This window comes from Pseudorasbora parva, chromosome 4 (genome assembly GCF_024679245.1).
Source record: "Pseudorasbora parva isolate DD20220531a chromosome 4, ASM2467924v1, whole genome shotgun sequence".
Lineage (NCBI taxonomy): Eukaryota > Metazoa > Chordata > Actinopteri > Cypriniformes > Gobionidae > Pseudorasbora > Pseudorasbora parva.
In genome coordinates, this window is record NC_090175.1 from 34,399,785 (window position 1) to 34,427,722 (window position 27,938).

The following is a 27,938-nucleotide window of genomic DNA, read 5'->3' on the forward strand; positions in this document are numbered from 1 at the left end:
ATAATATAGCATATCTTTGTCCGTGCGTTTTGTGGTGTTAGGAATTGTTTTTCTGCGCATTTTTGCACTAACTCAAAATGTACATGCACCACCTCCTGAGCTGGCGTGGGATTTGAGCGTGCCGTACTCCAACGTCCATATTGATAAATCTCAAAGTCACCATGGGTTTGGGCGTATGCCAGACATACGCTGAAAATTTGGTGTACGCACCTTTGATGAATGAGGGCCAATGTGCCCCCATGCCTCAAATTATTGAATATTTATTTTCTACACCAAGGGATATTAAATATCATCAACCTCTATTCAAAATTATAAAATGTAGAAGTTTTCCCCCGCTAAGGAAGATTCATAGATGGCATACAATTTGAATGTATAATTACTGGACTTTGAAATTTCAGCCAATAAAACATTTTATAAAACAGTGGCACTTAAAATGTTGAACTAAATGTTGTTGCAACCATGTATGAATAAATGAAAATGCATATTTTTCAATGAAAGAAAACTTAGGATTGCTTTTGGTGCTTGAGACTTAACTGGTTATTTTGTGTTTGAATAGCCTAATGAGTTTATGAATACAACAAGTTATGTTATACATGACAAGTTAATATATATATATACAGTCTTGTTCAAAATAATAGCAGTACAATGTGACTAACCAGAATAATCAAGGTTTTTAGTATATTTTTTATTGCTACGTGGCAAACAAGTTACCAGTAGGTTCAGTAGATTGTCAGAAAACAAACAAGACCCAGCATTCATGATATGCACGCTCTTAAGGCTGTGCAATTGGGCAATTAGTTGAAAGGGGTGTGTTCAAAAAAATAGCAGTGTCTACCTTTGACTGTACAAACTCAAAACTATTTTGTACAAACATTTTTTTTTCCTGGGATTTAGCAATCCTGTGAATCACTAAACTAATATTTAGTTGTATGACCACAGTTTTTTAAAACTGCTTGACATCTGTGTGGCATGGAGTCAACCAACTTGTGGCACCTCTCAGCTGTTATTCCACTCCATGATTCTTTAACAACATTCCACAATTCATTCACATTTCTTGGTTTTGCTTCAGAAACAGCATTTTTGATATCACCCCACAAGTTCTCAATTGGATTAAGGTCTGGAGATTGGGCTGGCCACTCCATAACATTAATTTTGTTGGTTTGGAACCAAGACTTTGCCCGTTTACTGGTGTGTTTTGGGTCATTGTCTTGTTGAAACAACCGTTTCAAGGACATGTCCTCTTCAGCATAGGGCAACATGACCTCTTCAAGTATTTTAACATAATATGCAAACTGATCCATGATCCCTGGTATGCGATAAATAGGCCCAACACCATAGTAGGAGAAACATTTCCATATCATGATGCTTGCACCTCCATGCTTCACTGTCTTCACTGTGTACTGTGGCTTGAATTCAGAGTTTGGGGGTCGTCTCACAAACTGCCTGTGGCCCTTGGACCCAAAAAGAACAATTTTACTCTCATCAGTCCACAAAATGTTCCTCCATTTCTCTTTAGGCCAGTTGATGTGTTCTTTGGCAAATTGTAACCTCTTCTGCACATGCCTTTTTTTAAAAAGAGGGACTTTGCGGGGGATTCTTGAAAATAGATTAGCATCACACAGACGTCTTCTAACTGTCACAGTACTTACAGGTAACTCCAGACTGTCTTTGATCATCCTGGAGGTGATCATTGGCTGAGCCTTTGCCATTCTGGTTATTCTTCTATCCATTTTGATGGTTGTCTTCCGTTTTCTTCCACGTCTCTCTGGTTTTGCTCTCCATTTTAAGGCATTGGAGATCATTTTAGCTGAACAGCCTATCATTTTTTGCACCTCTTTATAGGTTTTCCCCTCTCTAATCAACTTTTTAATCAAAGTACGCTGTTCTTCTGAACAATGTCTTGAACGACCCATTTTCCTCAGCTTTCAAATGCATGTTCAACAAGTGTTGGCTTCATCCTTAAATAGGGGCCACCTGATTCACACCTGTTTCTTCACAAAATTGATGACCTTAGTGATTGAATGCCACACTGCTATTTTTTTGAACACACCCCTTTCAACTAATTCAACTAATTGCCCAATTGCACAGCCTTAAGAGCGTGCATATCATGAATGCTGGGTCTCATTTGTTTTCTGAGAATCTACTGAACCTACTGGTAACTTGTTTGCCACGTAGCAATAAAAAAATATACGAAAAACCTTGATTATTCTGGTTAGTCACATTGTACTGCTATTATTTTGAACAAGACTGTATAATATGGGATATAGACACTGAAAATGTACTGTATGTAGTCAGTTTAACATCAAACTACTTTATTGGCATAAATGTTTTACATGTCGTATTGTCAATGCAACAGAAACTGTCCAAAAAAATATAATACACAAAAATAAAGAAGAACAATGTAGGCTACAACATAATGTGAAAATAACACATTTATACCATCTGCCATTATTTTATACAATTAACGATCTATGTACATTATGTTACTAAGGGTGGTTATTTATTTATTTAGTGATATTACTTATTTATGGTCTTAGCGTAATTAGTTTATACGTTTGTAATGCATGGGGCATGTAATTCTTTCAAGTTTCTTAGTGTGTTTGCTGTATTGAATTGGGAATTCAAATTAATAATTTTTGTGAGGCTGAAGATGAATTTCCACCTGCGTGGACAATAAAGAGTTGTAATCTAAACTACACTTAGTTTAAATAAAATACACAGCCATTACAAAGTATACTCTGTAATTCCTTATTATATTGTTTTACCTCAGGTGGCATGGTCAAAACCAAGGATATGTGTACTCCGTTTTGCTGTTTTTTTTTATTACTTTAGCGTTTTTAACATTTTATCAACCTATTATGTCAAGTTTTCTCATGCATTTTAAAGACGTGGGACGTCAAACAAGACATCAAAACACGTGACATCACCGCATAACGCAAATAGTACACGCATGCGCAGTCACCACGTTATGGCGCATGCGTTTTAAAGATATGCGATACGTAATATACGTGACGTATATTCGTGACGTCAGCGCGCTACAGTCTGCAGCGAGGGGTATCTCTTTTTGGGACAGAGGGGAACACAAATCGCATTTCATTTGCTTCCCATAATAAATCAAAGCACGAGAATGACAAATGTAGGAAGAGAACACTGGAAAAGTTGACAGAATGGACGATATTCGTCCTACACTTGTGAACACGTCATACTTCTGACAGCCAAAACGTACATTTGAGAGGGTTGAATCTAAGGCTGACTTTTCATGCATGATCCAGCACTTTTTTAAGGTTCTCGTCATGTTCTTTCATGTCCTGTTCTCCCACTAGGATGTCGTCCAATAATATAATAGCTTGGATATTAGCAATGGATAGCATGTGAATATTTGTTTCATAGCTCTTTGGAACACCTCACTCGCTGTGCTGATTTTAGCGGTGCTGGGGGGAAATGACATGCGTAGAAATCGTTTTCAACATTGATGATTTTTCACCAAGAGCAATTTGCCAGAATACATTTTTCCCAAACAGAAAAGGCAGAAGAATTCGGCAATTGAGATGCGACAAATTCTACAGTAAGCATTGGGTGGTGCGGACGTAGGAGAGCTTTATTAAGGTCTCTTGGGTCGATACATATTATTATCTCTTGTAGGTTGCCACCATTGATGATGTCCATTCAGTGGATTTCAAGATGATCTTAAAAAGGACTGAACATTCAAGAATGAATTTGACTTGTAAAGCTTAAAACGTCATCTGCTGTCACATGGTAAACTTATCAATGGTTGTACATTTTCTTTTTACCATGTAGAATGAGATGTTGTATGCCCCTTTCTGATGAGCGGCAGGTGAAAGTAGAAAAGCCTGCTGTGGGTATCTCCTCACCTCCATAGGCTGAGTTTGGTGTTCTTCGATGTTCCTATCCATTTTTTATTTTTGTCAACAGAGCTTCAGAAATTACATTACATTTAGCCCCTGTGTCTACTTTAAGATCAACTGAATATCCATTGATGTTCACAGTGCAAATTAGCTCAGTTTTTTGTAGAGTTTTCCTTTTTTCACTGTTTGTACAGCAGCCTTTTTAATTGAAAATCCATCCACATAGTAGGATTCAATCGATCTATCTGTGGAAGTTTCTTTTGGTTTGAGCTGGTCAATTGCTTTTCTCTGTCTATTTGACATGTGCTTTGGTGTAGTTTTGCAGCACATTTTGAAATTATTCCATTTTTTTAATTTTTGGCACTGCTGACCATAAGTTAAGCATTTTCCTTTTTTGCTTCATGCTTGCCTCTAAAACATCATTAAACATCAAATCATTAAAACATGATAAAACATCAACCACTCATTTTAGTCTTTGTCCTGTGGTACACACTGTCCACGTTAGTGTTGCTTTTAGGTGCTGCAAGAGTCTGGATTTGACACAATTCTATTGCTTTGGCTAGTGTTAATTCACTGTCTCTCAGTAGAATTTCTCTCATGTCATCAATGGTCATGCTGCACACAAGTCTGTCTCTTATGAGTTAGTCTGTTAGATCACCAAATCTGCACGTCTTTGCTTTGTTCTTTAAATCACTCGCAAATGCTTCTATGGTTTCACCAGGTTTTTGGTTTCTCATATTAAACATTCCATAGTTCCATATTTTTGATGGTTGTCTTCCGTTTTCTTCCACGTCTCTCTGGTTTTGCTCTCCATTTTAAGGCATTGGAGATCATTTTAGCTGAACAGCCTATCATTTTTTGCACCTCTTTATAGGTTTTCCCCTCTCTAATCAACTTTTTAATCAAAGTACGCTGTTCTTCTGAACAATGTCTTGAACGACCCATTTTCCTCAGCTTTCAAATGCATGTTCAACAAGTGTTGGCTTCATCCTTAAATAGGGGCCACCTGATTCACACCTGTTTCTTCACAAAATTGATGACCTTAGTGATTGAATGCCACACTGCTATTTTTTTGAACACACCCCTTTCAACTAATTCAACTAATTGCCCAATTGCACAGCCTTAAGAGCGTGCATATCATGAATGCTGGGTCTCATTTGTTTTCTGAGAATCTACTGAACCTACTGGTAACTTGTTTGCCACGTAGCAATAAAAAAATATACGAAAAACCTTGATTATTCTGGTTAGTCACATTGTACTGCTATTATTTTGAACAAGACTGTATAATATGGGATATAGACACTGAAAATGTACTGTATGTAGTCAGTTTAACATCAAACTACTTTATTGGCATAAATGTTTTACATGTCGTATTGTCAATGCAACAGAAACTGTCCAAAAAAATATAATACACAAAAATAAAGAAGAACAATGTAGGCTACAACATAATGTGAAAATAACACATTTATACCATCTGCCATTATTTTATACAATTAACGATCTATGTACATTATGTTACTAAGGGTGGTTATTTATTTATTTAGTGATATTACTTATTTATGGTCTTAGCGTAATTAGTTTATACGTTTGTAATGCATGGGGCATGTAATTCTTTCAAGTTTCTTAGTGTGTTTGCTGTATTGAATTGGGAATTCAAATTAATAATTTTTGTGAGGCTGAAGATGAATTTCCACCTGCGTGGACAATAAAGAGTTGTAATCTAAACTACACTTAGTTTAAATAAAATACACAGCCATTACAAAGTATACTCTGTAATTCCTTATTATATTGTTTTACCTCAGGTGGCATGGTCAAAACCAAGGATATGTGTACTCCGTTTTGCTGTTTTTTTTTATTACTTTAGCGTTTTTAACATTTTATCAACCTATTATGTCAAGTTTTCTCATGCATTTTAAAGACGTGGGACGTCAAACAAGACATCAAAACACGTGACATCACCGCATAACGCAAATAGTACACGCATGCGCAGTCACCACGTTATGGCGCATGCGTTTTAAAGATATGCGATACGTAATATACGTGACGTATATTCGTGACGTCAGCGCGCTACAGTCTGCAGCGAGGGGTATCTCTTTTTGGGACAGAGGGGAACACAAATCGCATTTCATTTGCTTCCCATAATAAATCAAAGCACGAGAATGACAAATGTAGGAAGAGAACACTGGAAAAGTTGACAGAATGGACGATATTCGTCCTACACTTGTGAACACGTCATACTTCTGACAGCCAAAACGTACATTTGAGAGGGTTGAATCTAAGGCTGACTTTTCATGCATGATCCAGCACTTTTTTAAGGTTCTCGTCATGTTCTTTCATGTCCTGTTCTCCCACTAGGATGTCGTCCAATAATATAATAGCTTGGATATTAGCAATGGATAGCATGTGAATATTTGTTTCATAGCTCTTTGGAACACCTCACTCGCTGTGCTGATTTTAGCGGTGCTGGGGGGAAATGACATGCGTAGAAATCGTTTTCAACATTGATGATTTTTCACCAAGAGCAATTTGCCAGAATACATTTTTCCCAAACAGAAAAGGCAGAAGAATTCGGCAATTGAGATGCGACAAATTCTACAGTAAGCATTGGGTGGTGCGGACGTAGGAGAGCTTTATTAAGGTCTCTTGGGTCGATACATATTATTATCTCTTGTAGGTTGCCACCATTGATGATGTCCATTCAGTGGATTTCAAGATGATCTTAAAAAGGACTGAACATTCAAGAATGAATTTGACTTGTAAAGCTTAAAACGTCATCTGCTGTCACATGGTAAACTTATCAATGGTTGTACATTTTCTTTTTACCATGTAGAATGAGATGTTGTATGCCCCTTTCTGATGAGCGGCAGGTGAAAGTAGAAAAGCCTGCTGTGGGTATCTCCTCACCTCCATAGGCTGAGTTTGGTGTTCTTCGATGTTCCTATCCATTTTTTATTTTTGTCAACAGAGCTTCAGAAATTACATTACATTTAGCCCCTGTGTCTACTTTAAGATCAACTGAATATCCATTGATGTTCACAGTGCAAATTAGCTCAGTTTTTTGTAGAGTTTTCCTTTTTTCACTGTTTGTACAGCAGCCTTTTTAATTGAAAATCCATCCACATAGTAGGATTCAATCGATCTATCTGTGGAAGTTTCTTTTGGTTTGAGCTGGTCAATTGCTTTTCTCTGTCTATTTGACATGTGCTTTGGTGTAGTTTTGCAGCACATTTTGAAATTATTCCATTTTTTTAATTTTTGGCACTGCTGACCATAAGTTAAGCATTTTCCTTTTTTGCTTCATGCTTGCCTCTAAAACATCATTAAACATCAAATCATTAAAACATGATAAAACATCAACCACTCATTTTAGTCTTTGTCCTGTGGTACACACTGTCCACGTTAGTGTTGCTTTTAGGTGCTGCAAGAGTCTGGATTTGACACAATTCTATTGCTTTGGCTAGTGTTAATTCACTGTCTCTCAGTAGAATTTCTCTCATGTCATCAATGGTCATGCTGCACACAAGTCTGTCTCTTATGAGTTAGTCTGTTAGATCACCAAATCTGCACGTCTTTGCTTTGTTCTTTAAATCACTCGCAAATGCTTCTATGGTTTCACCAGGTTTTTGGTTTCTCATATTAAACATTCCATAGTTCCATATGTTTGTGGGTTGTATTACTCCCAGAATTTTCATCTTAAACATTCTGTGTTTTCTCTGGATTAAGGCTCCGCAATCATTATCTTTGCTCTCCTTTTTCCGTTTATTTTAATTCAGTTGTGCGTACACAAACCAATGTTCCCCCTAAGCTGTGTGTCTGTGGCTGCTAGGGCTGTGCAATATATCGAAATTATCTAAATAATTCAAATGTACATAATCGTAGTATGCATATCGTAACAGCATGCAATATCTGAATGATTTAAATAGGCTACATCAACATGTGAAAAGTGTACTTTTAGGTCAACGCATATAGCAGAGAATAGACTGGGCACACTGTTACTGATGTGACTTGCTTGATGTTAAAAAGAGTTAATAAGCACAATAACTTGCAAAAACACGACCGCTCTGAAAGCATGTGATCCCTTCAGTTCTGTTTCGTGTCAGATACACATGACTGTCTTGATGAGTATTCATGTAAACCCAGTCAGTTATGCTTTAAGTGAACGATATCAGTTGGGGACAGAAACCGAATTCGTGTCAATAGGATCCTTGCATTAGGTCTTAAAGTGACAGCCTGCTAATACAGTAAACTTGCTAATACAGTAAACCGGCCGCTGTCAAAAAACAAAAGAAAAAGAGAAAATCACTGTGCTCTATGCTGACTAACTTTTGTAGCTTTATTATGTATTCATATATATTTAATTAATGTGAAGAATACTGTTTTTAGTTCTTATTTTTAATAACAGAGTCTTTGTTGACCTGGATGTTCTTGATGTTAAGTTTTAGGTTGATATAACTATATTACCAAGTCAAGCAAAGAGTTTTTGGTATTTAAATATTTGCATTACATTTTTTGTTTGTTTACAATGATGTTGAAATCATATTGTAGCGGCAGTGGCTCAGTGGTTCATGTTGGTTGTCTACAAACCAGAAGGTTGGTGGTTCAATCCCCGGTTCCACCTGACCAAGTGTCGAAGTGTCCATGAGCAAGACACCTAACCCCAGCTGCTCCCGACGAGCTGGATGGCGCCTTACATGGCTGACATCGCCGTCGGTGTGTGAATGGGTGAATGTGAGGCAAAAATGTAAAGCGCTTTGGATAAAAGCGCTATATAAATGCAGTCCATATTGTAAGATGTGACACATTTTTGCTAAAACACTGCTGGTCACTTTCAGATTTTGTAGCGATGCTTTCTTTTCCCAGAAATAATGTGAAACACATAAATTGTATTATTCTCAGTTTTTAAATATTTTTTTTTTAAATATCCTTTAAATAGATTTTAAGTACTAATAGCAATATCATATAGCATATCGCATTATTTAATGTAAATGTGAGAAAAGTAAGAAAAAAAGAGGGAACACTGTTTGTGACAATTTTAGTCACATTCTGGACCCTGCTATAAGAAATTTAACAACAGAATGAAAGTGAAGCATTTGCCTGTACTCACACTCTCCATGAAACTGGGCTTGAATCCATCTGGTTGGCGTCTCATGTCAAGGTGCTCTCTATGACGCATCATATCTTCCTCACGTCTGCGTCTCTCTTCCTCATGCCTAAGCACATATAACTCAAATTCAGTTAAACTTCACATTCAGATCGACCAACTAATATTGCCAAAACATAAATATTTCAACACGAGTGAAGAACAAAGCTTTGCTTAAAAAAATAAATAGGTTAGCTATTAAATGTTACATCGGAACCATAGAAACATTTGGATTTGTGCCAAATGAGAAAAGATTACCAGCTCATATATTCAAGCCATGTCGGCTTTGTATTGTTTTGCAATCTCACTTGATTTTCCAAGAATTTAACAATATATTACATGAGTTATTATATTATATTGATATAACACTGGACATGGAATCTTGTTTCCTTCTCAAATCTTTGCTCACGTCACACCTATTTTCACAGGGGAGTTTAAACATTTCCTTTAGTTTAATTTTAATTACTATATTTGCATCCTTTACTGTAAAGAAAAAAACATTGTAGGACATATACCTTTTTAACATATTTTAGACCTAATTCATGGATCTTCATAAATACAGGCCCTGGTCATATAATAATATATTCATAATTATATATGTTAATTGATTTTACTGATTCAATTCAAAAAGCAAAACTTTTAATTATATTCATTCATTACACAAAGACTGATATTATTTATTTTAATTTTGATGATTATAACTGACAAATAAGGTAAAATCTCAAATTCAGTATCTCAGAAAATTTGAATATTGTGAAAAGGTTCAATATTGAAGACAGCTGGTGCCACACTCTAAACAGCAAAATAACTCAAAACACCTGCAAAGGCATTTAAACGGTCTCTCAGTCTAGTTCTTTAGGCTACACAATCATAGAGAAGACTGCTGACTTGACAGTTGTCCAAAAGACGACAATTGACACCTTGCACAAGGAGGGCAAGACACACAAGGTTATTGCAAAAGAGACTGGCTGTTCACAGAGCTTTGTGTCCAAGAACATTAATAGAGGCGAAGGGAAGGAAAAGATGTGGTAGAAAAAAAAGTTTTCAAACAATAAGGATAACCGCACCCTGGAGAGGACTGTGAAACAATACCCATTCAAATATGCAGGAGAGATTCACAAAGAGTGAACTGCAGCTGGAGTCAGTGCTTCTTAAGAACCACTACGCACAGACGTATGCAAGACATGGGTTTCAGCTGTCGCATTCCTTGTGTCAAGCCACTCTTGAAGAACAGACAGCATCAGAAGCATCTTGTCTGTGCTAAAGACAAAAAGAACTGCTGAGTGATCCAAAGTTATGTTCTGTGAAGAAAGTTAATTTTGATTTCCTTTGGAAATCAGGGTCCCAGAGTCTGGAGGAAGAGAAGAGAGGCAACCCACATTGCTTGAGGTCCAATGTGAAGTTTCCAGTCAGTGATGGTTTGGAGTGCCATGTCACCTGCTGGTGGTTGTCCACTGTGTTTTCTGAGGTCCAAGGTTAACGCAGCTATGTACATGAAGTTTTAGAGCACTTCATGCTTCCTGCAGCTGACTAACTTTATGGAGATGCAGATTTCATTTTCCAACAGGACTTGGCACCTGCACATAGTGCCAAAGCAACCATTACCTGGTTTAAGGACCATGCTATCCCTGTTCTTAAAGGAGGGGTGAAACACTCAGTTTCAGTCAATCTCATGTTAATCTTGAGTACCTATAGAGTAGTATTGCATCCATCATATCTCTAAAAATCTTTAGTTTTATTATATTTATAAAGAAATATATGCTGTACAGAGTCTTTCCGAATAATAGAGAGTGGCTGGAGGCGTATCGTGTGGGTGGAGCTAAAGAATCACAAGTGCTCACAACTATTGAGTTACGAGCGTCTGAAAGCTGTGGCATCCTCAAACCTGGAAAAGAAACCGTTAGCCTAAATAAACCATGGCTATCAATCAGATTCAACTATACATATATGATGCAGAATCTGATTCGGAGGCTGAAATTGAACAGGAGCAGCAGCAACAGCAGGACGTCTCTATGTGGAATTGTAACTGTATTTGCTTAGCGTCTTGTCAAAATTTGTGTGTGTTTACTCATGGTTTATATATGATATGATATTCTATTGTATGCAACTAAACGTTAGCAGTACGGTTAGTAAGCGGAATGGTTTTGCAATGGAATAGTAGTGCATTTGAATGAAGAAGTGTGCTTTGTGTGAACAAGGTTTAATATGTCTGGGGTGGTTGTACAATAAACAAACAGACACATATAGTGCTCTCTTGCTCTGGTCATGCGCACAGGAATTCCACCCCATTGGACGTCACACAGACCGATATTTAAAAAAAAAAAATCCCGAAACTTGAGAAACCAGAAGGAGTATTTTTGACTGTCAGGGGAAACTGTCAGTTTCAGTCAATCTCATGTCAATCTGCTCGCTTAATAAACAAACTCTAGTTAGTCCAAAATGCAGCAGCTCGAGTTACTTACTAGAACCAGGAAGTATGATCATATTAGTCCAGTTCTGTCAACACTGCACTGGCTCCGTATTAAACATCACATACATTTTAAAATCTTGCTTATTACTTACAAAGCACTAAATGGTTTAGCTCCCCAGTACTTAAGCGAGCTCTTAACACATTATATACTCCATCACGTCTATTGCGGTCTCAAAACTCTGGCCAGTTGATAATACCTAGAATATCTAAATCAACCGCAGGTGGTCAATCCTTTTCCTATTTCGCACCTAAACTCTGGAACAGTCTTCCTAGCATTGTTCGGGAAGCAGACACACTCTGTCAGTTTAAATCTAGACTAAAAACACATCTCTTTACTATGGCATACACATAGAACATTTTTAACTTTCATTATTCAAATCAATTGACTGATTGTTAGGCTGCATTAACTAGGTCAGCCGGAACCGGGAACACTTCCCATAACACCTGATGTACTCGTTACATCATAAAAAGAGCAGCATCTACGCTAATGTTAGTCTCTCTGTTTATCCTGAGGTTTATCCCGGATCCGGGCCGTGTCCAGATCGGATGGTGGACCTGCGCCTGGACATGACCAAAGCATCCTGGATGTCTACTGAGACCGTGTCAATTGGTGTCTCCTCTGAATTTGCCTCACCGGCATGTCATGCTCAAAAAACCTGTCTCCGGCGCAATAATTCCGATCTTTCATGTATTCATACTCTTGTGTAATCGACGCATCATCCTAAATAGACCTGTCTCTTCCGTGATAGTCTGAAATTTTGAATAATCTGATCTAATATGATTTCTGACCTGTAAGGTTGCCAGAATAATAATCATACAAGGTGTGTTAATAGGCCAGAGGAGAACTGGCACCCCGACTGAGTCTGGTTTCTCCAAAGGTTTATTTTTCTCCATCATGCCCTGATGGAGTTTTGGTTCCTTGCCACTGTCGCCTTTGGCTTGGCTTGCTCAGTTGGGGACACTAAAATTATGATCAAAGTTATTGAAATAGTTATACAGATAAAATTTATGAATTAGGTTTTAAGGAATTCTATAAACTATAATACTGGTCTGCCAACATTGTCGCTATATAAAAAATTAAAATAAGCTGATAACATCACTGTTTCTGTTTTCTCCAGGACTGTACAGCTAAATCTAATTTTTTTTTGCAATATTATCCTGTTTGACACTTTGAAGCTGCTTTGACACAATCGTGATTGTAAAAGCTCTATATAAATAAAGTTGATTGATTGATTGATTGATTGATTGAATCTTGAGTACCTATAGAGTAGTATCACATCCTTTATATCTCCGAAAAGTCTTTAGTTGTATTAAATTTATAAAAGAAATATAGGCTGTACCGAGTCTTTCCGGAAAAAAAACGAGCACCTGGAGGCGTATCGCGTGGACGGAGCTAAAGAATGACGAGCGTGCACAAAGCGGTGACGTCCTCAAGCGGAGAAGAAAAAGCTACCGTAAATAAACTATGGCTATCAATCAGATTCAACTATTACATATATTATCCAGAATCAGATAAAGGCTAAAATAAATTGAACAGGAGAAGCAACAACATCAGGATGTCCGTCTCTGTGGTATGTACTGTATTTAGTGACCTGTCAACATTTGTGTGTGTTTACTCGCAGTTTATGAGGACATGATTCGGTTTATGGACTATTGTATGCGACTAAACCTTAGCAGTAGCAAGCAAAACGTTTTTGCACGTCAGACTAGTGTAATATTATACATAGAACAACAATGGAGTAACCGTTAGCGCATTTGAAAGAAGAAGCACGCTTTGTGAGAACACTAGGTTTATGTTTGGGTGGTTATACAATAAACAAACAGACACCTATATTGGTCAGCTAAATTGTAATTAAACACACACCAGAGATTGTATGCTCCAATGATAAATTAACTAACGTTATACACGATCGTGTTGTTTACTGATGTTTACTTACATGATAGCCAACAACATAGATATTTGTATGGAAGTAAAACTGTGCCACTGGATTTTGAATTCTAATTTTTAGCACTGAATTTTTTTACATCGAATTTTTAACACTGAATTTTATTTTGCATCTAAATCAGACTTTGAATTTTAAAAGCCATCGAATTTCTAGCACTGTTTTTTTTGCCTATGACATTTTTTCAATGTTTTAAAAAAATTCAGTGTAAAAAGAAATTCAAAGTCTCAAAAGATTCAGTGTCAAAAAATTCAACGTCTCAAAATATTCAGTGTAAAAAAAAATTAATGTCTCAAAAGATTCAGTGTAAAATAATTCAACGTCTCAAAAAATTCAGTGTAAAAATATTCAGAGTCAACATCCGGGTAACCAAGGAGAAGCAATCGATCCCTGTATCAAATCATCCAACATCCAGCCAATCATTTACGCTCCATTGGTCATGTGATGCTGAAACAGGAAGGCGGGGAACAGGGCCGTTTCTAGCCTTTCTGGCACCCTAGGCGAGATTCATATGTTGCACCCCCCCCCTACCCCCCCCCCCCCCCCTTTTTTTTTTAACTTCAACTTATTAAGTAAATATGACTTCCTTATTTCATGGGCATATTGTACATGCATTAATCGAATAATGTAGCTAGGTTTATTATCTCTGAGATCACAGATGTTGGGGGGTTCGGGGGCATGCTCCCCCGAGAAAAATTTGATTTCTATGATCTACATATGTGTATTTTAAGATGTTCTGAAGGCCAAAAAATTAGATAACAATAGCTTGAAAACCATGTCACTCGGCGCCGCTGCGGATTGAAGAACACAGTGACACAAAGACTAAAAGACGGGACGAAGCAGTAGCCGAAGCCTTGCGCCAGTTTCATGTTTTAAAGGTTAATCACATATTTTTTTAGGGGGGGCTGATGCATAAGTTCATAAAAAAGGGCCTAGTGACGCCCATGGTTATGACAGTATTAGCCTACTTGATCAATTTACACTAAACAGCTATTTCTGATGTAAAAAAAAATGTATTCAAATTAACTGCTATAATGTTCTGCACCTGAAATGAGCATGGCGTGTGGTCCGTCCAGTACTAATATTCAGTGTAATGTTTTGCTCAACATTATGATAGAGGGACCAGCTTAGTAGAGAACAAGTAACCAATAAGTAGGCTATACCTGTATATTTCGCTTTCTTTTTACGATACTGAGCCCCTGATGGCTTTGACCTTTTCATGATGATGAAACTAAAGCACGGTGTAACGAGTAGAAATATAGTGTGGCCCCTTTAAGAGTTGCGCGCGCTCTCTGCAAACGAAGTCTGCATTTTGTGAATGTGCGCACTGAGTCTTGAGCTCCCATGTGTGGGGATTATTTTCTGTTTTCTGTTGCTAACAGTTATTTTGTTTTATTAAGTAATGCTGTGGATGGAAAGGGAGTTTGTGATGAGAGTTCAGCGGGGAATAAAGTGCGATCTGTTTGATGTTAATCGCCTCCGTGTTTGCATCCACTCCAGTTACATTAAGTGAGCTATCCGCATTTTTCACTCGGACACAAGCGTTACAACGCCACGGATGACGACGTTCCCTGCCGCCCTCTACATGATCTCATTTCATTACAGCAGCTCCACTATCACCATGGCGACTTCACTCCAATAATCGCAACTAATCATAATGCCTTGAAATAGAAAAAGTACGAAATATTAATAATAAAATATAAATGAAATAACTAAAAAATCTTGTTGGGGCGGGGGCTCATTGACGCCCCCCAGCTGTTGGCGCCCTAGGCGACCGCCTAGTTTGCCTATGACTAGAAACGGCACTGGCGGGGAAGTTCACTTCAGGTGAGCTCCAGAGCTCAGCAGCATGGCTCAGAACACACACGATGGCGCTTCAGTGAGTTTACTCATGACCAATGGAGCGTAAATGATTGGCTGGATGTTGGATGATTTGATACAGGGATCGATTGCTTCTCCTTGGTTACCCGGATGTTGACTCTGAATATTTTTACACTGAATTTTTTGAGACGTTGAATTATTTTACACTGAATCTTTTGAGACGTTGAATTTTTTTACACTGAATTTTTTGAGACGTTGAATTTCTTTTTACACTGAATTTTTTTAAAACATTGAAAAAATGTCATAGTCAAAAAAAAACAGAGCTAGAAATTCGATGGCTTTTAAAATTCAAAGTCTGATTTAGATGCAAAATAAAATTCAGTGTTAAAAATTCGATGTAACAAAATTCAGTGCTAAAAATTAGAATTCAAAATCCAGTGGCACAGTTTTACTTCCATATATTTGAAGCAGTTTTTCTCACCGCCTGTTTCAAAAGCATGACCGTGAACCTTTATCACTGGGACCGCCCCGACAAAAACACACTTCTTTGGTAACTGTTGATTTCGTTAAGTCCTGTGACAGCAGTGACCGTGGTGATCCACTTTTGTGTCATTTCTGCTTTCAAATCGGGTTCAAATGCAGCACTGCCTTCCCGGAATGCTGTGCTGAAGCGCTGAAGTCGCTTGATGTCACCCATAGGAATAAAGTGGAGCGCGGTGCGTCCGACATGTTGCACGGACGAGTGGATCTGCACCTTGAGAGCAGTGTTTATGGGCGTGCATTTGCTCTCTCGCTCTAGTCACGCACGCGCACCCTTCCGGGAGAAGAGCCGTACGGCCCATACAAGGACATTCCGCTCTGTCGACGTCAAGCGGAAACATACTCGAAAAAAACTCTCCGAAACATGTGAGAAACCGGAAGGAGTATTTTTGACACAGAAATAGTTTTTGAAATAGTCTAACTTAGTTTTTGAAACTTTGTCTACGTTTAGGATAGGAATCCCAGTCTTTAACAGTGTAAAAAGCTCAGTATGCATGAAACAGCATTTCACCCCTTTAAGTAATATTCAAATTTTCTGTGATACTGAACTTGGGATTTTCCTTAGTTGTCAGTTATAATCATCAAAATTAAAAGAAATAAACATTTAAAATATATCAGTCTGTGTGTAATGAAAGAAAATAATATACAAGTTTCACTTTTTGAATGGAATTATTGAAATAAATCAACTTTCTGATCATACTCTAATTATTTGACCAGCACCTGTATATGAGCAAATTCAGAGAAATTTGCATGTAAAATGGACCTTTACGAAGTTAGATCCACCTCTCCTCCAGATTCACAAATGCTTTGTATATCACAGATTCTGTAGTTAAGTGTGTATATTAATGAATTCCAAACATGCGTAAATTGGACGTCCGTGCACAGTCATTCATAATTAGCATAATCTCTGCCCATGTGTTACAACTGCAAATGACCAGGAATGTTGGAGACTCTTCTGGACTTCTTTCTCAGGTTTGGCTTCAGTATTTTGCATAAATGCTAAAGAGACTAATTGGCCATATGACTAGCAATAAATATTCAGTTATCATGTGTCCACCAAAGCATATACCACACTCAAAGAGTGGTGTATTATGTATTATATATATATATATATATATATATATATATATATATATATATATATATATAGTGCTGTGTTTTATATATATGTATATATATATATAAATACATACATTATGTATATGTATGTATGTATATGTATGTATATGTATGTATATGTATGTATATGTATGTATGTATGCATGCATGTATATATATATATATATATATATATATATATATATATATATATATATATATATATATATATACACACACACACACACACACACACACACACACACACACACACACACACACAATGTATGTATTTACATATACAAAACAGCACTTTATCTTTGTGTTCACATCAAAACTTTTTTTTTTTTATATTTATATTCTTTATATGTCAATACATAATTAAAATGTAAGTACTCTGAAAAAGAGAGTATAAAAATCGAGTGACTTATTATTTTCGTTCGAGACCAAACAAGTGATTGGCTTGGGCGACTGTCACTCTCTCTCTCGCTACCATATGCGCAGCACGAAACCTAGGAAGAGCAAAAGCATTTGTTTCACAGGCGGACACGATTTGTCATTACACCGGGTTTTGCAGTCAGCGAAGGCAAACAATGCAAAAAAGGAAGACAGTACAAGAAAAGGCAATGCATAAAAAGTCTTTGGATAAACAAAGAAATCAAACGCGAGTAAATATCGGCGTGACTTTCCAACAATAACGAGAACTGAGGGACCTCAAGGGGCTAAAAAGTGACTCCTTGACGGCTGTATTTCTTCTGGACAAGATGTTGATCTGATTAAATCTCTAGGAGGATTTTGTTAAAGTATGATGTCTGGAAATGGCAAAAACTGCAAATAATTTGCAGAGAAAATTCAAAATATCACACTTCCTGGTTTTTAGATTTTGCTCGCAGGGTCTTTTTTGTAGGTATTGGGCTGTACCAAATTTCATACTCATACATGAAATGTAGCTCGTACGGCGCTTAATTGAAATTTTGTAGTTGGCTTCATTGAGCCTTTTTTCCACGCCTAATTCTGAAACTCACATCAGATGTACATTTTCACCACTTCTGAAACAAGTTTTGAGCATATTTAGGCCTTCAAAAAAGTGATTCATTTGGGTGAATAATAATAATAGGCTGAACAATTACAATAGGGTCATCACATCAGGGCTCTGGCGATGATAATAATAATAATATATTACATTTATATAGCACTATTCTCTGCACTCAAATCACTTTACATGAAGGGAGGAATCCCCTCAACCACCACCAGTGTGCATGGCCTATTGTGCCAGAAAGCCCACCACACACCAGCTTATTAGTGGAGAGGAGTTATAAATCCAATCATTATATAAATATATGGGGATGATTAGGACAGTGTTTCCCAACCTTTTTTTTAATTAAAGCATCCTTTAAAAATTTTCAAAATTTTGTGGCACCCCCTCGCATACGTTACACTAGGGGTGTAATGGTACAGATTGCTCATAGGTCGGTTTGTATCACGGTTTTAGGTTGACGGTTTCAGTACGATTCGGTATTTGCTATGTTCAGGGAATAAAAGACTTATAAAAATAAAGAAAATAAGAACAAATAACTTAAATACAAGCAGCAGCACAAATAAATACTATTGAGCAAAGATACTGATAAAATGAACAATGCTTTTCAGGTTTTTCAGCAAGGTCTAACAGTAATTTAATTTAGGCAGAGAAATTAAATAAATATTCAAATGTAAAATAACAGCATATTTAACTGTTTAAATTAAAGATTAATCCTTATTAAACTTGCAAAATCTAATGAGCAGTGAGTTATGTCTTTATCATTTGTTTGACATTAAAGGACAACATTTTTAAGTTTATCTTGATCGTTGTATCTTTGTGAGTACAGCCTATAGAAAAAAAAAAGATTTTGGTGCAAGTACCATTTGAAGATTGGTGCTTGCAACACAGAGTTATTACAGTTAATGCCCAGAGCTCCCACTCAGCTAAAACGGCAGCTTTGGGAGCATAAACGTAAAGGGTGTCTTTGTGCCTTTTAATAGACACAAAATGCAATTAAAATGTCTGTCCAACACGAACAGGTCCCTTACATGACAACGAGATGCGTTTAGTCACTTAGCCATTGTTTAAATTAATCTAAACAGTGTGTTAGACGGCTAGCTGTTTCTCGCGCTGAAGTCCCGTGGGAACTCCAGTTGGGAAGAGCGTTGTGTGTGTAAAGCACGATTATTTTATCACTGCACATCTTTCCTCAAGCCGTGTTTGCCCAAATGGAAGGATAAATAAAGTTTACATTACCTCCACAGTGGTTGCACCCATGTTCAACCATGGAATGGCATTTTTCTTCAACCGGCCCCACTGTGTTGTGTCTGTTTAAGTCAGTTCGCTGCAAATTTTCACATTCTGTTGCCACAATTCGGAAAGGCAGAAACGCGAACCATTTCTTTTTCACTTGTGAGCCCGATCGGATCATCACTCTAGTGATGCCCAGTTCATGAACAAATTGTTCTTTTTAACCGGTTCTTTTTAGTGAACCGGGCGAACCAGTTCACCAAATCGGACTGAATCGTTCTAAACGGTTCGCGTCTCAAATCAGCAGTGATCCCATAAGTTACTTTAGTTCCTCGCTTTCTGACATGAGTGACAGTCTCTCCAAATAGAAATAAACTAATGTCTTGAATTATGTTGTAACTCCGTTCACTGAACCGTTCACTGAACTGAGACATGTTTTGCTGAGAGAACCGATGAACTCACAAGCCGCTGATACTGAGCTTGCGCGAGTAACTGAACGAGCAGCGGCCCTCAGATCAGCCGCTCAGAATCGAAAACCGTTTCTCTTGGACACATTCAATACTGAGAACCGATGAGCAGAGCTTCTTCATACAAACGATGCTCTTCCCAACTGGACTATTTTTCCAGGCTACAACGGAGTTCCCACGGGATTTCAGAGCGAGACAGCTAGCCGCCTAAAACAGGTGAATTTGAACAATGGTTAAGTGGCTAAACGCATCACGTTGTCATGTAAGGGACCTGTTCATGTTAAACAAACATTTTAATTGCATTTTCTGTTTGTTAAGAGGCACAAAGACACCCTTTACGTTTATGCTCCCAAAGCTGCCGTTTTAGCTGAGTGGGGGCTCTGGGCATTAACTGTAATAACTCTGTGTTGCAAGCACCAATCCGGTTCGTTTTTTTTCTTCTATAGACTGTACTCACACAGATTGATATATATCAAGATAAACTTAAAAATTTGCCGGAGTTGTCCTTTAAACAGACAGCAGTAAAGGCTACTGTCCCTTTAAGACCTAATGCAGGGATATGTGTCATCTTTCTCGACTGTATAAAGTTCACTTAAGGCATATACAGACTATGTCTGCTTGGCTACTCATCAAGATGGACATGTTGACATACTTTTTGTGTAAGTTTGTCCGTTCAAGCACAAGACTTGAAAGATAACTCAATATTTGCACTGAGACGTATCTTCTCACAGCGCGTCCTCATTCGCGTATTCTGGCGAATATACCTGGGTGATGACGGCGAAAATGACTGGTCATACGGCAGTACTCGCATGAACACAGTTTACAAAGAGAGAACGTTTTGCCCGCTTTTCTTTTATTATCGCTGTTGTAATGTATCACTGAGGAGCCAGCACATGTATCTATCGACAGAAACATACATAAGAATTATTTTCAAGTTACAACCCATATTAAAGATGCATCATCGGATGCGAGATGAACCGCGGTGCAAATGCGTACCGGAACCTTTTACACGGCACCCCCGCTCACGTCAGACGGCACCTCGTTTGGGAAACGCTGGATTAGGATGCCATGATGATGACAGAGGACAAAGGGCAAATTTGGCCAGGATGCTAGGGTTGCTCCCTTACTCTTTTTTATGTAGGACATCCTGTGATTTTTAATTACTACAGAGAGTCAGGACCTCAGATTAACGTCTCACCCGAAGGATGGGTTAAAATGTTTAAAGACTTTTAAATCAAAACACAGATCTATTTTGAAATGTGATGCTTTTTATCTGGTGCTGTTATGGCTCTCTTAAATTTTGTGAGTGACTTCTAGCACGATAATTTAGCAGTTGATTTTTCAGGCCATTGTCATGGTTGTCATCTGCTTACATAGGCTTTTGATTACTAAATTTGGTTATGTGAATATGATTTAAAAAAATCGTATTAATAGTATTTTTCTTGTAATCTCCACTGGCTGTTTAACTGCTACTCGTGAAAATTAGCTGTGATAAATACACTCCATAACTTTAATCTATTTAATTCATTAATTTATGGTTATAGCAGCACCAAAATGCATTCTGGTTCAGTGCCATCTGTATATGAATTTACAGATAAAATGTAGGAGTTTTTGGAGGGCTTTTATTTTGTACAGAAAGTCATGTCAGAGGCAGATTCAGTTCTGTCAGTTCTTTTTAATATCACACCCTGCTCTTTCCTTTCTCATTCATCCATATTTATTTATTCATAATTTCAAACAGTCCACCAACTGAAAGCTGCGTGGATTATCATTTGGACATAAATATGACATTTATAGTACGCAAAAAGCAAAAGTACCAAGTGAAATAATTCAAAACATAGGAGAGCACCAGTTTCAATAAAAGGATGTTTTCCAGTCCCTTTTTTCAATCTTTCTTTAAACTATTACCCCAAACAAGCTACAGAGCTCCCTGAATCTGAGTTTAGGAGCTCTATCGCTATCATGACATTTGCAAACAGCTCTAAACACGCACTTCAACTTAGCCGGTACGACTTTAAAATATATTCTAAACTTTTCATTAACTTCAGTACAACAAAGGATTTGTGTTCTGCAGAAAGCTGATCTTTAGTGATGTGTCTAATTTTTTATTGATCATTACCAAAGGGTGTTAACATCTATATCTAGCAGTATTAAGTATTAATACATTTTAATCAATTAATCAATTAAAATTAGGGCTGCACTAAATTGGAAAAAACATACATTGCAATATTTTGTTTTTCTGGCCTCTGTTCATCATGGTCGCTTAATCACCCACATATACTGATTGTATATGACTCCACCAATAAGCTGTTGTGTGGTAGGCGTTCTGGCACACTATGATTGCCGTCGCATCATCCAGGTGGATGCTGCACATTGGTGGTGGTTGATGGATGAGGTGGTAGTTGATGGAGGACTTTTTTTTTTAAAGAGTTTTATTTTTATTTTTCTGCATGGTAAAAAAAAAGAAAAGAAAAAAAAAGAAGTAAAAATGCAGTATTTGTTAACTCACGGGGCGATTTGACACATGCAACCACACGTGTCTACACAAACATATTTGGCACAATGAAACAATGGAAAAGAAGTAGGCCTACATACATGTGGGACCATTACAACAGAAAGGGCGATGAAGTTACTTGCAATTATGCTACGCGGTAATAAAACACAACAGTAGTACAAGCTCCTGACTGGTGGTAAGAAAATAAAAGGCACTTCCCAAGGCTGGCCACTCTAGCGAGGCGTTGGTAAGGACCCTATTGGAATTGCTCAGTCTATTATTATTATTCTCCCAAATTAATTGCATTTTGAGGGCATAAACATGATCAAATTATATTCATATATTTAAAATAATTTTAAAGTTATCTCGCGACCACCGTGGAGGATCAACGAGGCCCCCTGGTTGAGAACCACTGATTTAAATGACAATCGATTATTTGAAAGTGCAAATTGACACCCCTAATTTAAAAAACCCCCACTGGTGATAGGGATTTTGTGTGAAAAAAAAATCATCTTTTTAAATATAATGCCTATTTTGAATATTCACTGATAGTTGCTCTAATGTTATTGGTAGAGCAATTGGCACTGAGCCTCCTCTCAGATAAAAGCATACCTCATCTCAACCTGCTTGCGTTTCTGCAGCTCCTGATTCCTGAGCTCCTCTAAGCGTCGCAGTTCCTCCTGACGTCTCATGAGATCTGTTAGTATAAGACCACAAACATTTACAATGATAAAGTTAAAGTCCTCATGAAATCAAAATGGACACTATTTACTTTGTTAGCACATATTAAAAGTCTTCGGGTGAACAATAAATCTGTGAAAGTTAATGGGATATACTCCACCGCTTTTTAATATTAAACTGTTCACTCGACGCTGATGGCGCAGCGCCGTCCCTCTAGCTCATCGCCTTTGAGCTATACTGGCGCGCGCCCCATCTTCTCCCCAGATTTCTCTGCCTTCACGAAGCGGTAGCATTGCTCCCTTCGTGCGATTTATCTGACCCTGAAACTGGATTTAAAGGCCAACTGAAGTGCTATGAAACGCCCCGCGTTATTCAATGTGTTGACGTAATTTCCGCTGAAACGGCTCCAGCTGTTAGCAGCTCCTCCCCTTTTTTGAAACAGCCAATAGAAGTTTCGTTAATATACAGTTTGACTAGAGCGCAAGAGCGGACCTTTCTGTTTGGTAAACCTGTTTGGTAAAGATGTCATCATAATTTCCTCCATATCACTTTGAAATGCAGAATTCAAATGGGTCGATATGTTTGTTGTCGGTGCCGACTCGCGCATATGATCCGCGCTGTGCTCTCGTGTCTGTAGTCTAAATTTAGACCAGAGCCATTTTCCCATCACATATATAGTGCGCTATGTGCCTTTGACCATGTAGAAATGAGTAAATGTGTGTTAACAACTGACCGATTTCAGCCACAGCTTCAGCAGCGTAGGGGGCGGGCTTTAGATTCTACAGAGCATTTTTATTGGACAGAAGATTTGACAAGAAAGTGAAGTCTGTGATGATGTCACCAAAATCTGAGATTCGTTTTAACGGAAGGGGGAGACTGTACATTTTGAATGCTTATACCGTATTTGTCATAGTTTTGGAACATACCAGCTTATTCATAACTTTAAGGCTAACACAGTCATACTAAAAGCTAAAAAACTTAAAATTGGATTTCAGTGGACCTTTAAGCATCATACTCCTTCACTACTTCAGCGACCACGGATAGCGGAACTTTGTTCTCCTAACTGGTGAAGTATCATGGAGTTTCGTCGCTGCCCCCCACCATACACTCGCTCTACAGGTCCTACTCAAAAAAATTGCATATTGTGATAAAGTTCATCATTTTCCATAATGTAATGATAAAAATTAAACTTTCATATATTTTAGATTCATTGCACACCAACTGAAATATTTCAGGTCTTTTATAGTTTTAATACTGATGATTTTGGCATACAGCTCATGAAAACCCAAAATTCCTATCTCAAAAAAATTAGCATATCATGAAAAGGTTCTCTAAACGAGCTATTAACCTAATCATCTGAATCAACTAATTAACTCTAAACACCTGCAAAAGATTCCTGAGGCTTTTAAAAACTCCCAGCCTGGTTCATTACTCAAAACCGCAATCATGGGTAAGACTGCCGAACTGACTGCTGTCCAGAAGGCCATCATAGAAACCCTCAAGTGAGAGGGTAAGACACAGAAAGAAATTTCTGAACATATAGGCTGTTCCCAGAGTGCTGTATCAAGGCACCTCAGTCGGAAGTCTGTGGGAAGGAAAAAGTGTGGCAAAAAACACTGCACAACGAGAAGAGGTGACCGGACCCTGAGGAAGATTGTGGAGAAGGACCGATTCCAGACCTTGGGGGACCTGCGGAAGCAGTGGACTGAGTCTGGAGTAGAAACATCGAGAGCCACCGTGCACTCGCGTGTGCAGGAAATGGGCTACAGGTGCCGCTTTCCCCAGGTCAAGCCAGTTTTGAACCAGAAACAGCGGCAGAAGCGCCTGACCTGGGCTACAGAGAAGCAGCACTGGACTGTTGCTCAAATTTCATTCGGAAATCAAGGTGCCAGAGTCTGGAGGAAGACTGAGGGGGAAGGAAATGCCAAAATGCCTGAAGTCCAGTGTCAAGTACCCACAGTCAGTTATGGTCTGGGGTGCCATGTCAGCTGCTGGTGTTGGTCCACTGTGTTTTATCAAGGGCAGGGTCAATGCAGCTAGCTATCAGGAGATTTTGGAGCACTTCATGCTTCCATCTGCTGAAAAGCATTATGGAGATAAAGATTTCGTTTTTCAGCAAGACCTGGCACCTGCTCACTGTGCCAAAACCACTGGTAAATGGTTTACTGATGATGGTATTACTGTGCTCAATTGGACTGCCAACTCTCCTGACCTGAACCCCATAGAGAATCTGTGGGATATTGTGAAGAGAAAGTTGAGAGACGCAAGACCCAACACTCTGGATGAGCTTAAGGCCGCTATTGAAGCATCCTGGGCCTCCATAACACCTCAGCAGTGCCACAGGCTGATTGCCTCCATGCCACGCTGCATTGAAGCAGTCATTTCTGCAAAAGGTTTTCCCGACCAAATATTGAGTGCATAACTGAACATAATTATTTAAAGGTTGACTTTTTTTGTATTAAAAACACTTTTCTTTTATTGGTTGGATGAAATATGCAAATTTTTTGAGATTTTGAGGAATTTTGGGTTTTCATGAGCTGTATGCCAATTATGGAAAATAATGAACTTTTATCACAATATGCACATTTTTTGAGAAGGACCTGTATATTGAGCGATGACCCCCATGCACACGAGGTGGTTCAGGGAACTTGAAATGAAAATATTGCGATAATCTCCTTCTTAAAACCCTCCGTTCGAGGCTCTCTCTTTTTGAGAATGAATCTTCCGTTTTTCCCCGCCGCGCGCCCAAGGCGGATCAGGCCTTTCTCAGATCCGCGACCTGGGGTTCGGATGTTGAGTTCGAGGACATCGAGTGCGAGCGGACTTATTTTCCTTCTCTCGCTCCCTCTCCCGAGCGTGTGTGCGTGCAGTGAAGCTTTGCCACATGTATACGCGCACGATTATTTGTCGCCCAGCCCGGAAGCATGCAAGACCGTTTCTTTCGGCCTTGATGAGCCCCACGAATCGCAATCTTCTAAGCTCGATGAGAGATTTCTAAGTGGTGCTGGTGCAATTCATACGGTGAGAAGGAAACTGCCGTTTTTCAGCGATCTGCACAACGAGGTCTCCAGATCCTGGAAACAACCTTTTTTCCGCCCGCCTTACTAATGCAGCAGTGTGGTTATTCCGCCATTCCGGCAGTTGAAGACACACTGGCCTCTCATTTTTCACCTTATTCTGCCTACACTTGGAAATCTCGCCCTCTTCTCCCTTCTAAGCCGTGTAGGACCTCTTCCGCTCTAATCGACAAGTCCTAGGTCGCGGCTGGTCAGGCTGGCTTGGCCTCTCCAGTCAGGAGAAAGAGAGTCGTGCCGGCGCAAGCGTTTCTGACTGCCCCATGGCCGCTCTCCAATTCCAACCCCTTCACACTCGCCGCCCAGTGCGTTTTGAGAGGCGGGTCGGCTCAACCTTTTGCCCCCCCCCTACGCACGATTCAGCTGGGCTACACACTTCAGTTTTGCCGCAACCCCCCTGCTTCAGTGGGGTCCTCCATACTGTAGTAAACAGCACCTCAGAGGCTTCTGTTCTACAGGAGGAGCTGTCATCCCTCCTTCTCAAAGGAGCGATAGTCCCGCCTATGGACGTCTTCTTTTGCGGCATCTTCTTGGTTCCGAAGAAGGATGGCGGTCTGCGGCCCATATTGAGGGAGGTTCAAGATGTTGACGCTGAAGTCTATCATTGCCCAGGTTCGTGCAGGGGATTGGTTTGTGTTGATAGACCTGAAAGATGGATAATTCCATATTCAGGTCATTCAGCGACATAGGAAGCTCCTCAGGTATGCCTGCGGAGGGAAGGTTTTCCAGTACAGGGTGCTCCCCTACTGCCTTGCTCCGGCGCCCAGTACGTTCACGAAGTGTGTGGATGCTGCACTGGCCCTGCTGAGGCTTCAGGGCATCCACATACTCAACTACCTGGACGACTGGCTCTTACTGGCCAGGTCCAGAGAGATGGCGAATGCTCACAGAGACTCTGTGCTTCGTCACGTCCGTTCCCTTGGCCTAAGAGTGAACACCGTCAAGAGTGTGTTCTTACCATCCCAACAGACCACCTTCTTAGGGTGTATTCTGTGTCAATGCAGGCCCATCTGGCTCCTGACCAGATTTCCAGTATCAGGACATGTCTGGCCCGCTTCAAGCTCAACCATCATGTTTCTGTAGGGAAATAACGCAGGCTTTTAGGCCTCATGGCTGCAGCCTCCCAGATCCTTCCTCTGAGGCTGCTTCACGAGACCCTTGCATTGGTGGATGAAACGTGTAGGGATCTGGTCTACAGGATCTCCCTACAGCCTACTGAGGGCATCACAAGGTTGCTTTCAAGCCCTATCAGTGTGGCAAGACCCACATTTTCTCCAGGTGTCGTCATGGTTTTTTTTTCCGTTGCCAGATGGTTACCACGGACGCCTCTCTCACCGGTTGGGGTGCGATGTTCGAAGGCCGTGCTCCAGCATGCGGCATCTGGACGGGGGAGACTCGGGCCTGGCACATGAACTGCCTAGAGCTGAGAGAGGTCTTCCTGAGCCTTCGGTATTTCCTCCCTTTCCTAACAGGGAACCATGTCAATGTCAGGACAGAACCCATGGCGTTGGTATCTCATGTGAATCGCCAAGGGGGCTCACGGTCGCACACCCCGGGCAGGCATGCGCGCCGTTTCCTTCTGTGGGCTCAGGGAGTCCATGTCCCCGGAGTTCTGAACCTCACGGCAGACTTCCTTTTGAGGCAGAAACTCAGGTCAGGGGAATGGATGCTGAATCCTCTCATAGTAGCCCTAAATTTGGGAGTGGTTCGGCAGAGCGGAGGTGGACCTCTTCACTACGAAGGAGTTGTCCCAATGCCCACTTTCGTTCTCTCTAAGCCCTCCTGCGCCGCTGGGAGTGGATGCGTTCGCTCACCCCTGGCAGAGGCTGAGGCTCTATGCGTTCCCGCCCATCAAGCGGATTCCGGCAGTTCTGCACAGAGTGAGAGAGAGTGGGGCCAGTCATCTGCTGGTGGCAGTCTTCTGGACTTCCCCTCCTTGGAAGATTCCAGTCAGAGAAGATCTGCTTTCACAGCTCCAGGGCAGGATCTAGCATCCCCTTCCCGAGATCTGGAAGCTGTGGGTGTGGCCTTTAAGAGGCCGTCAGTCTTAAAGCTACACTGTGTAACTTTTTTAG

At 39.5% G+C, this 27,938-nt stretch overlaps 1 protein-coding gene across 1 annotated transcript in view; it reads right to left on the reverse strand.

Moving 5' to 3' along the window:
• Positions 1 to 27,938, reverse strand: part of LOC137073277 (paraspeckle component 1) — a 61,461-nt gene that overhangs the window by 11,784 nt on the left and 21,739 nt on the right. The window contains exons 5-6 of the mRNA XM_067441600.1: positions 22,721 to 22,805; positions 8,971 to 9,076 (exon numbers count right to left, since the gene is read on the reverse strand). Coding sequence (XP_067297701.1) covers positions 8,971 to 9,076; positions 22,721 to 22,805 — 191 coding nt within the window. The remainder of the gene's footprint in view (positions 1 to 8,970; positions 9,077 to 22,720; positions 22,806 to 27,938) is intronic.